This window comes from Podarcis melisellensis (genome assembly GCF_964234715.1).
Source record: "Podarcis melisellensis genome assembly, chromosome: 3".
Lineage (NCBI taxonomy): Eukaryota > Metazoa > Chordata > Lepidosauria > Squamata > Lacertidae > Podarcis > Podarcis melisellensis.
The window spans coordinates 505,309-520,768 of NC_138530.1; the positions used below are offsets into that span (position 1 = coordinate 505,309).

The 15,460-nt window shown below is 52.3% G+C and overlaps 2 protein-coding genes across 2 annotated transcripts in view; one reads left to right on the forward strand and one right to left on the reverse strand.

Annotated features, from left to right (window-relative positions):
- SLC5A6 (solute carrier family 5 member 6) overlaps positions 1 to 4,715 on the forward strand; it is a 20,233-nt gene extending 15,518 nt beyond the window's left edge. The window contains exons 14-16 of the mRNA XM_081904052.1: positions 429 to 532; positions 2,175 to 2,296; positions 3,930 to 4,715. Coding sequence (XP_081760178.1) covers positions 429 to 532; positions 2,175 to 2,296; positions 3,930 to 4,109 — 406 coding nt within the window. The 3' untranslated portion in view covers positions 4,110 to 4,715. The remainder of the gene's footprint in view (positions 1 to 428; positions 533 to 2,174; positions 2,297 to 3,929) is intronic.
- A 3,784-nt stretch (positions 4,716 to 8,499) lies between these two features.
- TCF23 (transcription factor 23) lies at positions 8,500 to 14,076 on the reverse strand. Its single transcript, XM_081904770.1, has 3 exons — positions 13,721 to 14,076; positions 11,981 to 12,211; positions 8,500 to 10,647 (listed from the first exon to the last, which is right to left on the reverse strand). Exons 1-3 carry the CDS (start codon positions 13,961 to 13,963, stop codon positions 10,441 to 10,443), a joined length of 681 nt encoding a protein of 226 aa, XP_081760896.1. The 5' UTR covers positions 13,964 to 14,076; the 3' UTR covers positions 8,500 to 10,440.
- Between the last annotated feature and the right edge of the window lie 1,384 nt (positions 14,077 to 15,460).

A 15,460-nucleotide genomic window follows, 5' to 3' on the forward strand; every position in this document is an offset into this window, starting at 1 on the left:
ACCCTAGAGAGTTGTTGTGAGGATGGCTCTGCTGGGTCTGGCCTGGCGGTTGGCTTCCCCAGCCGCCCCCTGGGAGACCTCCAAGACCCCCAGTATAGCAGCCCCCCTCCCACGCGCTCTGGGGGCATTTTCCCAGTCTCTGCTGCCCCCTTTGTGGAAGCCCCACGTTCCCCATGCCTGGGGGCAGGCGGCCGCATCCAGGTGCCAGCATCTCTTTCTTTGATAGATTTTATTAAAGTTTGAAAGAAGATTTATGAAGGTTAATTTACAAGATCCAAAGATTAAAGATACTGATGTAAATAAAGACTCAAAAGCAGAAGAAGGGAGGAGGGAGAGAAGAAAAGAAAAAAGGAGAACTTTCTGTGCTTTGTAGAAAATTATTCAAAACACTCCCTTCAAGATAAACACCTTTCTGCCTTTTTCTGCAGGGTCACGGGGCTGCGCAAGTTCTACAACCTGTCGTACTTGTGGTACAGCGCACACAACTCGACCACCGTCATTGTCGTGGGACTGCTGGTCAGTCTCCTCACAGGTAGGTCGGGAGCGCGGGTGGCGCTCGATTTCGTGGTCGCCCCACAAAGCTGAGTGTTGGAAGATTCGGGACGGAGGAAATTTGAAAGCACTTCTTCTTGCAGTTTATCGTTAACCTGTGGAACTCCCTCCTCAGGAGGCAATGATTGCTGCCATTTTGGATGGTTTTAAATGGGATCAGATAATTGCATGGAGGGGAATTGATGGCTCTGCTCTGCCTCCAAAGTCAGAGGCAGGAATGCTTGTGAATCTCAGTTGCTGGAAACCACAGGAGGGGAGAGCGATGCTCACAGCCTAGGACCCTCGTACCTGCAGGACCGCCTCTCCCGATATGCCCCGTGGAGGACCTTAAGGTCCATAAATAGCAACACCCTAGAGGTCCCAGGTCTTAGGAAGTCAGATTAGCCTCCGATAGGGCCAGGGCCTTCTCAGTGGTGGCCCTGGCCTGGTGGAACGCTCTGTCTCATGAGACCAGGGCCCTGCAGGATCTGATTTCTTTCCTCAGGGCCTGTAAGACAGAGTTGTTCCGCCTGGCCTTTGGCTTGGAATCCACTTGATCCCCTTCCCCTCTTTCCTTTCTCCTCCTGTGATGGAATTCCCATTTGGGGACTTCACTGGCTTTTTTCTGGCCCACGTAGGACCAGTCTGAAAAGTTAGCCTTGGTGAAGACTGGACGTTTTCATCCCCAAAAAAGTTTTTGATTTGAGTTTGCACTGAAATGAGGCTGCATTTTAATGTTTTAATGTTGTATTTTAATCTTGTTTTTAAGTTGTATTTCAATCAATTTGTTTTTATATCGGGTGTTAGCTGCCCTGAGCCCGATCTTGGCTGGGGAGGGCGGGGTATAAATAAAAATGATGATGATGATGCTCGGATCCTGCTTGCGGGTTTCCCATAATGGGCACCTAGTTGACCACTGTGAGAACAGGAGACTGGACCAGATGGGCCCTTCAGAGGTTCTTGCAACTGTAGGGGCAGAGCTGGCCCAAGTCAGAAGAGGCAAAGGGGGCAGGTGCTGGGGTCTGTGTGCGTATTCTGCACCCGGCGAACCAGGGGGCGAGGCCTCTGCCCCCCTTGCCATTGCAAACTAGTGGCCTTCAGCAGAAGGGGGGTGGAATCCTTATTTCTTTCTTCTTTGAAGCCTCCACCAGCATTTTATAGTGGGGGGGGGGTTAATAATATTTGTACCCCGCCCATCTGTCCGGGTTTCCCCAGCCACTCTGGGTGGCTTCCTACAAAGATTAAAAATACGTTAAAATGTCACACATTAAGAACTCGCCTGAACAGGGCTGCCTTCAGATGTCTTCTAAATGTTAGATAGTTGTTTATCTCTTTGACATCTGCTGGGAGGGGCGTTCCCCAGAGCCGGTGCCACCACCGAGAAGGCCCTCTAATCTAATAAATGTATAAAAGAAGCCTGGAGCTGGGGGCATGGAAGGAAGAAGGGTGAGGTGGGGGTGTTGGGGGGCCCTTCCAACCAGCACCCTTTGTGCGCCTTCGCTGTGCCTTGGCATTCTGCCTGGCACCTGGGCTCATGCCACACTGCGGGTGCCTATGAGACTGAGCAGGGCGGCCTCTTCCGGCCCCATCAGGAGGGGGCGTGACGCTGCTGGAGCCCAGTAATGCTGCCTTCTTCCCCCCAGGCCCCACGCGGGGGGAGGACGTGGACCCCCGGACCATCTTCCCTGTGCTGCCCCGCCTGTTCTGCTGCTTGCCGGCGAGGTACCGAGAGAAGCTGCGCTGCGGGGTCTGCAGCCCCCAAGAGGTGAGGTTTTCTGCGTGCGCCTTGAGGGGGGGGGGAGTTCTGGGAGGGGGCAGGCTGGGCAAGGCAACCTCCCATGCGCTTTGGAGCCCTGAGGAAGCGCACCGAGGGGGTTGGAGGAAAAAAAAGGGGTTGCGAAGAGCTCCAGAAAGACCGCCCCAAACTGGGGCGCTAAAGCAGCAAATGCGAGGAAGGGCAGGCAAGGGGAAAGTTTAGCATCCTGGGAAAAGGGGACAAGTGGGGGCTGCAGGCTCCTGTCCTGGGACCGTTGTCGTTCAGCGTCTTTCTAAATGACTTGGGTGCCGCTGTGGGTTAAACCACAGAGCCTAGGACTTGCCAATCAGAAGGTTGGCAGTTCGAATCCCCACGACGGAGTGAGTTCCCGTTGCTCGGTCCCTGCTCCTGCCAACCTAGCAGTTTGAAAGCACATCAAAGTGCAAGTAGATAAATAGGTACCACTCTGGCAGGAAGGTAAATGGCGTTTCCGTGCGCAGCTCTGGTTCGCCAGAAGCGGCTTAGTCATGCTGGCCACATGACCCGGAAGCTGTACGCCGGCTCCCTCAGCCAGTAAAGCGAGATGAGCGTCGCAACCCCAGAGTCATCCGCGACTGGACCTAACGGCCAGGGGTCCCTTTACCTTTAAAAGGACTTGGATGAAGTAATCGAGGGGATGCTCACCCAATTTGCAGATGGAGTACCGTAGCTGATGCCACAGAAGTCAAAATCAGAATTCAAAATGACTGTAACAGACTGGAGAACTGGGTGCAAGCTAACAAAATATATTTCAATAGTGACAAAGGTCAGGTTCTGCATTTAGGCAGGAAGAATCAGATGCACAAATAGAAGGTTATTATTATTATTAGATATCACCCTTCGTGACAAAATCTCAGGGCAGTTCACAAGGTGAGGGACACCTGTGAAAAGGATCTGGGGGTCTTAGTAGACCACAAGCTGAACATGCTGAACATCCATTGTGTGATGCAGCAGCAAAAATGGCTAATGCTATTCTAGGTTGCATCAACAGAAGTCTCGTGTCAGATCAAGGGAAGGAAAAGTCAAACTCAATTCTGCCTTGGTCAGACCCCCACCTAGGATCCTGTGTCCAGTTCTGGGCGCCACAATTTAAGAAGAATGTTGACAAGCTGGGAGGTGTGCAGAGGAGGGCAGCTAAGATGATGAAGGGTGTGGACACCAAGCCGTATGAGGAACGGTTAATGAAACTTGAGTTATGTTTAACCTGGAAAAGAGGAGACTGAGAGGAGATAGGAGAGCCATCTTCAAATATCTCATGTGTTGTCGCGTGGAAGAGGGAGCAAATTTGTTTTCTCCTGCTCTGGAGGGCAGGACTCGAACCCATGGCTTCAAGTGACAAGAAGGGAGATTCTGACTCAACATCAGGAAGAGCTTTCTGACAGAAAGAGCTGGGACTCAGTTTCATTGGAGGTTTTGAAACAGGTTGGATGGCCGTCTGTCGGGGATGCTTGAGCTGAGATTCCCGCCTTGCAAGGGGCTGGACTAGATGACACCTGAGGTCCCTTCAAACTTTAAAATTCTATGGTACTAAAATTCTGTGGTACTAAACCGCATCCCTGCAGAGTCGGAGTTTGACTTGTGCCCTTTTTCTCTCTCTGCCCAGGACGGAAACTGCTCAGAGCCCGTCCCCCTGACTGTGGAGAAGACCAGCAACGGGCTGCTGAATGGGCTGCCGGAGGGGCTGCCCCCTGGGGGGGCCGATGAGGGAGAGGAGCCCCCCGGGGAGGGGGCGGCCCGGCCAGGCGGGAGCCACAGCTACATCCTGCGGGAGACAGCCCTCTGAGCGGGACGGCGGGAGCAGGCAGGCGGGGGCGTCTGCAGGGCTTGGCTCTGCACCGAGAGAGGACCCCCCCCCCAGGGAGAAGGGGGTCCCGGACCCTCCTTGGGGCACCGTGGGCCACTCTGCACTGGATCCTGGATGAGCACTGGAGGGGGGTCAGACTGGACCCCACATCTGGGTGATGGAGCAGCCCTTTCCGGGGTCCCTCCTGCCATATTGTGAATGTGCCAATCTCTTAAGTGGGGGTGGGGGGCTGCTGCCCCCCGTAAGTCAAGCACACTGGGCGAGGCAGGAGCATCTGGGTCCTCCTGCCACTCAAACGCCCTCCAGCCCACCCACCTGAGGCCTCACCAAAGAAGCCCCCCTGGACCTTCAGTGGGGTGGGGGGGTACCCTCTCATTCCACTTCCAGACATTCCTCCATCTCAGCGGCTCCCTTGACGGCACCCCCCCCCCCGTCCGCTCGTGGGCCTCGTCATCCCCTCTCGTTTTCTGTTTTCTGTACCCCGTGTTGCACTTCCTCTGAGCGGTTCTGTTTCCCCGGTTCCTTGCCTTTCTGACGATGCTCAGCGAAGGATTTTGGCTGCTGTTAATAAAAACGGTTCTTGTTGCTGCTGGCTGCTTCATGGGTGGAAGCTGGGTGCTGGGGGAGCCGGGTTCAAATCCTGCCTTGCTGGGCTGCTCTTGGAAGAAGTCTGGGGCTCTGCTCAAGGGGGGCCGCTGTGCATGTGGGGCCCGTTGTTGTGTCCACTGGAACTTATTTATTATATTTATAATATAGGACCATCTCTCCTGGTCTGCCCCACGGAGGACCTTAAGGTCCACAAATGACAACACTTTGGAGGTCCCAGGTCGCAAGGAGGTTAGATTGGTCTCAACTTGGGCCAGGGCCTTTTCAGTACTGGCCCCGACTTGGTGGAACACTCTGTCCCAAGAGACTAGGGTCCTGCGGGACTTGACATCTTTCCGCAGGGCCTGCAAGACGGAGCTGTTCCGCCTGGCCTTTGGGTTTGGACTCAGTCTGACCCTTATGTTGCCCTCCCCTTGTGGTTTTGATCTATGGGCTACTTTTAAAATGAGGCAGCATTTTAAATTGCATTTTAACCTGTATTTTTTTACTTATTATATTTTTACTGAATTTTTTTTAAAAAATATTTTTTATTCATTTTTCAAACACATAATAAAAAACAAACACAATACAAAACAAAAACATACACAACATTAAACATATATAATTTCATAACCTTGATTTCATACACCTTCTTTCCTCCGACTTCCCCATACCTCCCTTTCGCTGCATCCTTATTCTGCAATTCTTTAGCAACCCTTTAGTCAATTTATCTATTAGTTCCCTTTTCGTTAGATTTCCTTAAACTTATTAGTTACAGCTGTAATTCTCTACTTCTTACCCCTTGACATCTTAACACTCCTCAATTTTACAACAGTTTTTAAGATATGTTTTGAATTTCTTCCAGTCCTCTTCCACTGTCTCTTTCCCCTGATCTCGGATTCTGCCAGTCATCTCTGCCAATCCCATGAAGTCTGTCACCTTTGTCTGCCATTCTTCCAGAGTAGGTAGTTATTGCGTCTTCCAATACTTTGCCAGAAGAATTCTTGCTGCTGTGGTAGCGTTTTTACTGAAATTTTTATTGGTGTTAGCTGCCCTGAGCTCAGCTCTGGCTGGGGAGGGCGAGGTATAAATATTAATAATTTTTATTATTACTATTATAACCTGCCTTTGCTCCTCAGGAGCTCAATGTGGAGCCCACCGTTCTCCCCTCTCCTTCTATTTTTTTTTATAAATAATTTTTTTATTTTCCAATACAAAACACAACAAGAAAAATACAATTATATCAAATTTTCACAAATTTTCATAAATTTGTTGCTTTTTGGACTCCTTCGGATTCTCTGAGAATCATCCATATTTGTTTCTCAGTTTACGCATTTCTCTATATATATTGCCATTCAACTTCTCTCACACTCCTGTTTGTGTTTTTAACAATATATCTCTGTTTTTACAGTGCTTCTTGAAACCCCACTAGTGTTGTTTGCACATCACATGTTCTTTTCAGATATTCAACAAATTTCCCCCAGTCCTCGATGAACTTTTGGTCTTGAAGATATCTAATTTTTCCGGTTAGTCTATCCAACTCTGCATAGTCAATCAGCTTCATTCTCCATTCTTCTATTGTCGGTAGCTCCTCTTGTTTCCATTTCTGGGCCAGTAGAATTCTTGCTGCTGTGGCTGCATATTGAAAAAGTTTACCGTCTTTTCTTCTGATTTCGTTTCCTGTAATTCCTAAAAGAAAGGTCTCTAGTTTCTTTGTAAATGTATATTTTAACATCTTTTTCATTTCATTATAAATCAACTCCCAGAAACCCCTCACTTTTTTACATTCCCACCACATATGGTAAAACGTACCTTCTTTTTCTTTACATTTCCAACATTTGTTGCACGTCTTATACATTTTTGACGGTTTTACCGGTGTGATATACCATCTATAAAACATTTTCATAACATTTTCTTTAAGTGCTGTGCACGCAGTAAATCTTAGATTCTCATTCCACAGTTTTTCCCAATCCTCAAACTGGATATTATATCCAAAGTCTCTGGCCCATTGTATCATTACCGATTTAACTTCCTCATCTTTGTATTCCATTCCAGCAATATTTTATTCATTTTTGACAGAATTTTACAATTATTATTTATCACCTCTGTCTGAAACTTTGAGTCTTTATCACCATATCCCCTTTCTTTAATGTCTTTTTTAAACATTTCATTTCCCCTCTCCTTCTAATCCCCACAGCAACCCTGAGAGGTAGGCCAGGCTCTGAAAAAGACAGAGAATGGGTCCCCCAGGCAGCTTCGTGGCCAAGTGGTGATTTGAAGCCTTTTCTCTCAGATCCCAGTCCAACACTCTAACCACTACTCCATACTGCCTCGTGCAAACCACAGTCAGGGATGCAGGCAGAGGGGGGAACCTGGAAATCACAGGCTGTATAGACCCTGGGAAACAGGAGGACGTGGGGCCCCGCACCTTGGGAAGAAGATGAGATAAAGGCATGGAGGAGGTGGCAGCGGCGGCTCTGGGTGGAAACTCGCCAGGGAGCTCAAATCCTTCTTGCCCGCCTCCCACAGCCCCCTGGCTGGCCTCTGCGAGAACAGGATCCCTGCATTGCAGCGGGTTGGACTAGATGACCGCAGGCTCCCTTCCACTCTGCAGTTCTAGGATTCTGTGTCTAGATGGGTCCCCTGTGGCCAGATCCAGCAAACAGGCCCTTCTGTGCCAGGAGACAAGCTGCTGCTCTTTCCTCCTGGGTTTGGGGGTCCCTGGCGGGGCTTCCATCTTCGGGGAACTCAGCTTGGTGGGTCCCTGGTGTCCCTCCCCACAAAAGAGCTCAACCGTGGGGGGAACTGGGGAGGCAGCGCAGAAGCAATGGTGTCTTCCCAGCTTTGCAGAGAGGACAGGCGCTCCCTGTGACCCTCTGGCTTTTCCTGCAGCCATGGTTGCCCTAGTTTAACACCTTTGGGGGGCTCCCAAATTTGGCCCGTCTCCTGCTTGGCCCATCGCCTTCAGAATTAAAGGAGGGCAGCCAGAATGAGAAAGAAGCCAAGCCTGATGAGGAGCGGTTGAAGGAGCTGGGTATGTTTGGGCTGGAGAAGAGGAGACACGAGAGCCATCTTCAAATATCTCATGGGTTTTCCCATGGAAGAGGGAACAAGCTTGTTTTCTTCAGAGGTTGAGACTCGAACCCATGGCTTCCAAGTGACAAGGAAGGAGATTCCAACTAAACATCAGGAAGAACTTTCTGATGGTAAGAGCTGTTCAAGAGTGGAAAGGTCTCCCTTGGGAGGTGGTGGGTTCTCCTTCCTTGGAGGTTTTTAAGCAGATTGAATGGCCATCTGATCTAGCTGAGATTGCTGCATTGCAGGGGGTTGGACTAGATGACCCTTGGGTCCCTTCAACTCTGTGATTCTTTGAAACGATGGAACTTCCTCCCTGATGCCCATTTTGGGAAACCCACAAGCAGGATTCAAACCCACAAGCCCTTTCCTCTCCTGCCCTTTCCAGCAACTACACAAAACAAATGAAATACCGCGAAAATGCCTGAAACGAGAAGTAATCGACTAGAAAGATCTTATAGAAATAAACGAAATAATAAAAATCAAAAAGTTTAAGGAAAAAATTGGAAAATTGTACAAAGCCTTAACGGGATGCCGGCTACAGACCTCGTTAAGGCTTTGTAGAATTCTAGGTTTTTCTGATTCTTTCCTTAAACTTTTTGATGTTTTTTATTTAGTTTATTTCTAGTTGATTACTTCTCGTTTCAGGGATTTCCACGGTATTTCATTTGTGTAATTTCTCGGTTCTGTGACTGGCTCCCCCCCCCCCCCGCTTTCCAGCAACTGGCATTCAAGAGCCTTGCTGCCTCCAGTGGCAGTGAGTTTCGTAGGTTAACTGCACGAAGAAGTCCTAGCAGCTCTGGAGGCCTCGCCTCGGTGCCCCACATGCCACCCCTTCCCCCATGCTCCTCTGCCCCATAAGCCGCTCTCCTGGCTCCTGCTCCGGGCCCTTAAGCCGTGGGGAGGGAGGAAGGGGGGGCCCAGCTGCTGAGTGGCTGAGCCAACTTTTCCTGGGAACGCCAATTCACCCCCTAAAAATATCTCTTGTCTGGGAGCAGCTGGACTTTTGCAGGGCTGGGTGACCCCTCTTTCCACGGACCTTTGAGGGTCCTGCCTGGAGGAGGAGGAGGAAAGCTCGTTAGCTCGCTCGTTAGGGCAGGCTTTGGTCCGGGGCCAGGGTGGATTTATGAGTTCGGCCTTGGCCCCAGCCCCCTTTCCCAGAGAAGAACAGACGAGGCTGCCTTCCCTCTCCCCCCATCGCCCCACAAGCAGGAACTGGAAGCCTGAGCTCCTCTTAGCCCCACAGGCAGCCCCTGCCAAATGTAGGTTTTTCTCCCCACCCCACGCCTCCCATGGGGTTCTTCCAGAAAAAAAGATGGCCCCAGGATGCCCAGACCCCCTCCTCAGGGACCCAGGGGATCCACCCCAATCTTCTTGCAGCCGTAGAAATGCACTCTGCACATGTTCAGAGCCACACTGCAAAGGATGCAGTTTTGTTAATACAGATTGTGTGTGTTTTAGGAGCTGGCAAAATTCAGTGCAGTAAAAGCATGGTGCAACATCAAGATTTAAGCACTAGGTCAGTGGGTCCCTAAGAAGGTGGTGGGGTTGCCTAGGGGGCGCTGAGAGGGAGATGACAGTCAGCTGGTCTCCCCAGATCAAATTCAACTGGTTTGAACTGGAATCTGAACAAACTGCAAACAATTGTGACTGGTTTGGATTTGATGGAGTTCTCTTCCTCCTAGCGAGACATGCAACCCGCCATTCTGAATAGGGTTTTCTGTAGGGTTGGGGGCGCTGGGGATGCATGGAGGGAACCTAGGGGGCAGGCCCCTAAAAAGGTTTGGGACCCAAAGATGCACAAGATGGAAGACTCAAAGAAGAACAGCTGTCCAGAGCTGCGGCAAGTTTCAAAGGCCTGGGGAGATAAAAGGGTTTTGTCCGTGCCAAACCCCCACAAATTCAGGAAGGTCTTTCTGGGGTCTCTGGCAAGGAAAGGCCCCTCCTCTGGGCTCCAGGCCGAGATGATCCCGCAGGAAGAGGCAGCTCAGCCCCACAGCCTTCTGGTCCCAAACCCTGAAGGGCTTTAGCAGTCAAAACCAGCCCTTTCCATTAGCCCTGGAAACAGACTGGGGAGTGGCATAGCAGGGGGCCATAAGCTCGGCGCCAGGGGTGGACTAGTGGACCTTTGGAGTCCCTTCCACCTCTAGGATTCCAGCAGGCAGCAAGTCTGAGCACACATTGCAGGAGGGGGAACCCCACGCAAAGGCAAGCTGCTTATATAGAACAGTTGTAAAAGATGTTTCTGAACAAATTCCTGCATTTCAGGGGGTTGGACTAGATGACCCCAGGTGTCCCTTCTGACTCGAGGATTCTGTGAAATGCTGGAAGTGGTCTGGCACCAGGTCGCCTCCCTCTGACCCACCTAAGACCTCCTGCATTAGATGATATGGACTCCAGTCCGCCCTACAAACGGCTTTTAAGGGGTCCAGAGGGGTCCTGTAACCCGCTCTGGGAAGAGCGCAGCCTGGGACTCGACTGTCCCTCCAAATGCAGCCCCAGGGGGCAGAGGAGGGTTTGGGGGCAGCCAGGCTTTCCCACGAGGCAGGAAGCACCCCATGGCACCATCACCCCTGGGAGAATCGGATAACTGTAAAGTTGGAGGGATCCCCAAAGGTCATCCAGCCCAACCTGCTGCAGTGCAGGAATCTCAGCTAGAGAATTGTCTCTCTTCCGAGGGAGTCCGGTCCACCGTCAGGTCTTGCTTCACGGAGACGGGTCCTGGCTGTGCCCCCCTGGCGTCAGGACCCGTCTGAGCCCACCCGCCGGGGGCAGGCAAGGGTGCGACTGCTGCTTCTGCGGAAGGGCGGCCTCCAGGCCAGGAGCCCATGTAGAGGGCGCAGCGCAGGGGCCACTTCTGCAAGACAGGAAGGTGAGATGGGGGTGAGGGGGAGAAGGAGCGAGAGGAGCCCTGCTGCTCTGTCGGGCCCCTCCTGCCTCTGATCTGGGCCAGCCAGTCATAATCATAATCAACAAGACAGAGCTACGGTTTTGGGGGGACAGGGGGCGGGCAGGTGTGGGGGGCTCCCTGGTCCTGAATGGGGTAACTGTGCCCCTGAAGTCATTTTGGACTCACAGCTGTCCATGGAGGCGCAGGTCAGTTCTGTGTCCAGGGCAGCTGTCTACCAGCTCTATCTGGTATGCAGGATGAGACCCTATCTGCCCGCAGACTGGCCAGAGTGGTGCATGCTCTGGTTATCTCCCGCTTGGACTACTGCAATGCGCTCTACGTGGGGCTACCTTTGAAGGTGACCCGGAAACTGCAACTAATCCAGAATGAGGCAGCTAGACTGGGGACTGGGAGCGGCCACCGAGACCACATAACACCGGTCCTGAAAGACCTACATTGGCTCCCAGTACGTTTCTGAGCACAATTCAAAGTATTGGTGCTGACCTTTAAAGCCCTAAATGGCCTCGGTCCAGTATATCTGAAGTAGCGTTTCCACCCCCATCGCTCAGCCCAGACACAAGGGTCCATCTCCCAAGGGCCTTCTGGCGGTTCCCTCCCTGCGAGAAGCCAAGTTACAGGGAACCAGACAGATGGCCTTCTTGGTGGTGGCACCCGCCCTGTGGAAAGCCCTCCCTTCAGATGTGAAGGAAATAAGTAGCTATCCTATCTTTGAAAGACATCTGAAAGCGGCCCTGTTCAGGGAAGTTTTTAACATTTAACGCTGTACTGTTTTTAATACTTGATTGGGAGCTGTCCAGAGTGGCTGGGTATAAAGAATTTATTATTATTATTATTTCAAAATCAATGCCTGAGTTTTGAGTTTTCCTCTTCCCTCCCTGTTGCTTTAACCTTGCATGCCGTGAGGTTTTTTGGTGACGGGGAGTGTTAGCCTGCTGGTAGGGCCTGTCTCATTTCAAATGTATATAGGTCACTCTGGATGCCATTTTGGCGGAAGAGCAGGGTGCAAAGGCCAAAAATGAAGCAAAGCAAACAAACTTGGGGGAGGCCCAGGGACACCCCCCCCAGGGCTGCCCCAAAGGACTCTGGGACTCTGGCTGCTGAACAGATATTCCTGCCCGCCTCGTAGGGCTCCTTGTGAGGAAACTACCAGTGCTTCCGCTTGCGACTTGGGCTTGCCAGTTCCCTGGCAGATGCTGCCAAAGCAAGCCCCCTCCATTGTCCGTTCGCAACTGCCAATGCCAGACCCCAAGAGGGGGAGACCAGACCTACCCCCCCTTACCTTCAGTGGGTGCAAGAAGGCTGCTGGGGGCATCCTGGGTGCGAGGGCCCCCTGCTGGAGGGTCTGGGTCAGGTGGGTGATGTAGCTGGTGGCCAGGAGGAGGATGTCCAGCCTGGAGAGCTTGGTGCCAGGGGGCACAGCGGGCAGCGCCGCCTGCAGGGCGAGGAAAGCCTGGCGGAGGGTCTGCACGCGACTTCGCTCCCAGGCAGCAACGGGGGCCTTCCTGCGGCCCTGAGGACGAGGAGACGCAGCAGTGTCAGCCCAAGGTGGCGCTACCAATGGGCCCTGCCTGTCCGCCTGCTGGGCTGGCCAGGCCCAAGCCACACATTCCTCTGGCCCCAGAGCAAGGACATCACATGACCCCCCCCCCAAAGTCCCCTCCCTCGCTCTGCAGAACTGGGGGCTTGGTTGAGGGCGCCCTTGTGCTCTTTTATGTCCCTTTGTTCCAGCTGTTTAGCTGCAATTCATGCACTGCAATGGGGTGGACTAGATGAGCCTTGGGAGCCCCTTCCAACCCTACGACTCCCTACATTTCCAGCCGCATCAGAGCCAGTGTGCCAAGGGTAAAGGTAAAGGGGTTGCAGCACTCATCTCGCTTTATTGGCCAAGGGAGCTGGCGTACAGTTTCTGGGTCAAGTGGCCAGCAGGACTGAGCCGCTTCTGGCGAACCAGAGCAGCACACGGAAACGCCGTTTACCTTCTCGCTGGAGTGGTACCTATTTATCTACTTGCACTGGTGTGCTTTTGAACTGCTAGGTTGGCAGGAGCAGGGACTGAGCAACGGGAGCTCACCCCATTGTGAGGATTTGAACTGCTGACCTTCTGATCGGCAAGTCCTAGGCTCTGTAATTTAACCCACAGTGCCACCCCAGCCGCATAAGAGCCAGTGTGCCATAGAAGTGTCCAAATGGGGCCTGGCAGAGACCAGGGTTCGAATCCCCACTCGGCCAGGAAGTGGCCTGGGTGTGGCCGTGGGTCAGTCAGTCAGTCGCTCTCGGCCTGACCTCCCTGGCAGGGTTGCTGTGAGGCTAAAATGGGGAAGGACAGAACCACGTGCGCCACCTGGAGCGCTTTGGAGGGTTGTAGCTCAGCGGCAGAGTGGCAGACCTTCCATGCAAAAGGTCTCGGGCTGGGAGAGACTCCGTGCCTGAAACCCTAGAGAGCAGTGGCTGCCGGTCAGAGTAAGCCATACTGAGCTAGAAGGAACACAGGCAGCTTCCTATGTTCCTTATGCTCTCTGGTGAGACAGAAGTGCTTTGTTGGGCCTCAGCCCCATCTCTCAAGCCGCAAAGCCCAGGCTCCTCTGCGATGGGAACTGGGAATCTGCCTGGCCAGCAATTCAGGCAGGAGTCATCGTCCAGCAGTCTCTGCTCCCAGCCTTGCTCTGCAAGCCCTCCCTCCCTCCTCCCTTGCACCAGCAGCTTAAGAACAGAGGAACACGAGGCGAGCCCTCCTGGATCAGGCCCAGGGGAGCCCAGTGGCCAAATACCCCGAAGAACCCAGAGGTCTAGATAGACTGCCTCTGGAACTGGAGGTTCTATCAGACCAGCCTAGCTGCTGGTCATTGGGGATCCCACCTAGTCCAGCCTCCTATGCCCATTGCGGGAAACCCACAAGCAGGATCCGAGCGTGAGGGCAACCCTCTCCCCTGCTCCGTTTCCAGCCATTGGCATTCAGAAGCATCACAGAGCCCCCCTGGTTAGGAGCCATCGGCTGCCCCCTGGCTTCTGCCCTCCTTACCCTCCTGGCAGCTGCGACTGGCACTTCGTCCCCGGGCAGCTGGATGCCTCCTCTGGCTCTGCTGCCCCTTCTCTGGCTCCTGCTCAGCCCCACTGGTGCCCTCCGTCTGCGGCTTGAGGATGAGGACGGCTGGGACTCCCTCTGGCTGCTACTCCCACGGCGCAGGAGGCAGGCAGCTTGGGGGGCGCAGGGGCCAAGCGTCATCTTCTCCCCAGTCCCGGCCACGGACTCTGGCTCAGCCATCCCTCCTGCTGCTGCTGTCGGCCCTGATCCTCCTCCTCTGGGGCCAGATGTGCTTTGCGGCCGCCAGGAGGACTCCCAGCGCCCCTATCCCAGCTGGGAGGATCCGACCCCAGCCCAGCCTCCTGCTGGGACAGCTCAGACAGCTCCACCCAGCTGGCTCCAGAGAGAGACCCTCTGTCCCACCCACAGGGGCTCGGAGAACTCTGGCCCAGGTGGGGCTGGCCAGAGAATCATAGAAATACAGAATTGGGAGGGATCCCTGAGGGTCATCTAGTCCAACCCACTGCAATGCTGGGCCTTGCTTTGGGGCAGGCAGGCAGGGGCTCGGCAACACACAGGGCACATAAGAAGAGCTTGCTGGATCAGGCCAGGGGCCCGTCTAGTCCAGCGTCCTGTTCTCACTGTGGACAACCAGATGCCCATTATGGGAAAACTGCAAGCAGGATTCGAACACAAGAGCAGCTCTCTTCTCCAGCAACTGGGATTCAGAAGCATGGCTGCCTCTGACTGCAGAGGCCCGATGGAGCCATCCTGAATTTGTCTAATTCTTTTATTATTATTATTGTTTATTTAACATAACTTACAAAAAAAGCAAAATGTTACAAATACATACATATATATTTCAAATAAGCACATATATATGAAAAAAGGAACAGAAGAGAAAAGGAGGAAAGGAAAAAGAAGAAAAAAGAAAGAGAAAAAAAGAAGAAATGTTGGAAGAATTTCTTCCAAGTTCATTCTACAGATATCTCAATATGAAAATAATAATAAAATTTCATTGATTGACTTCCATCACTTACACTGCACTTCCTGTATACATTTTAAGCAAGATTATATCTCTCATAAATCTATTCTAAACACAACCAATACCTTACATTTAATCCTTATCTACATAGATAATCATACATAGATAATAGCCTGGCTTGCTATACTTCCGGGGCAGGATGGGACCAGCTGCTCCTCGCAGCTCTGTCCTTATGCAGGTGTGCTCACAAGAAAGCAGCCCTGAACACAGCAGGGCTGGCTTGCAAGTAAATCTCTGCAGGATCACACCCTTGGCCTTTTCTCTCCTCCGGCGCATGGGGCCTTTTCAGCAGTGAGGACAAGCCTGCCTCATGGGCTCAGAAGGCACTCTTGGGAATTCAAGTATAATAATAATAATAATAATAATAATAATAATAATAATAATTTATTATTTATACCCCGCCCATCTGGCTGGGCTACCCCAGCCGCTCTGGGCAGCTTCCAACAAAATATTAAAATACCCTAATACATCAAACATTAAAAGCTTCCCTAAACAGGGCTGCCTTCAGATGTCTGGTAGTTGTTTTTCTCTTTGACATCTGGTGGGAGGGCGTTCCACGGGGCGGGTGCCACCACCGACAAGGCCCTCTGCCTGGTTCCCTGTAACCTTCTCACAGGGATGGAACTGCCAGAAGGCCCTTGGCGCTGGACCTCAGTGTCTGGCCTGGGTGATTGGAGTAGAGACACTCCTTC

What these genes read in the sequence shown, in the direction of transcription:
- TCF23 (XM_081904770.1), bottom strand. Translation starts at nt 13,963, where the DNA reads ATGGCTGAGCCAGAGTCCGTGGCCGGGACTGGGGAGAAGATGACGCTT. An exon ending in CAGTCGCAGCTGCCAGGAGG is followed by an intron (nt 12,212 to 13,720) that starts GTAAGGAGGGCA and finishes CCTCGTCCTCAG; the next exon opens with GGCCGCAGGAAGGCCCCCGT. An exon ending in CCTTCTTGCACCCACTGAAG is followed by an intron (nt 10,648 to 11,980) that starts GTAAGGGGGGGT and finishes CCTGTCTTGCAG; the next exon opens with AAGTGGCCCCTGCGCTGCGC.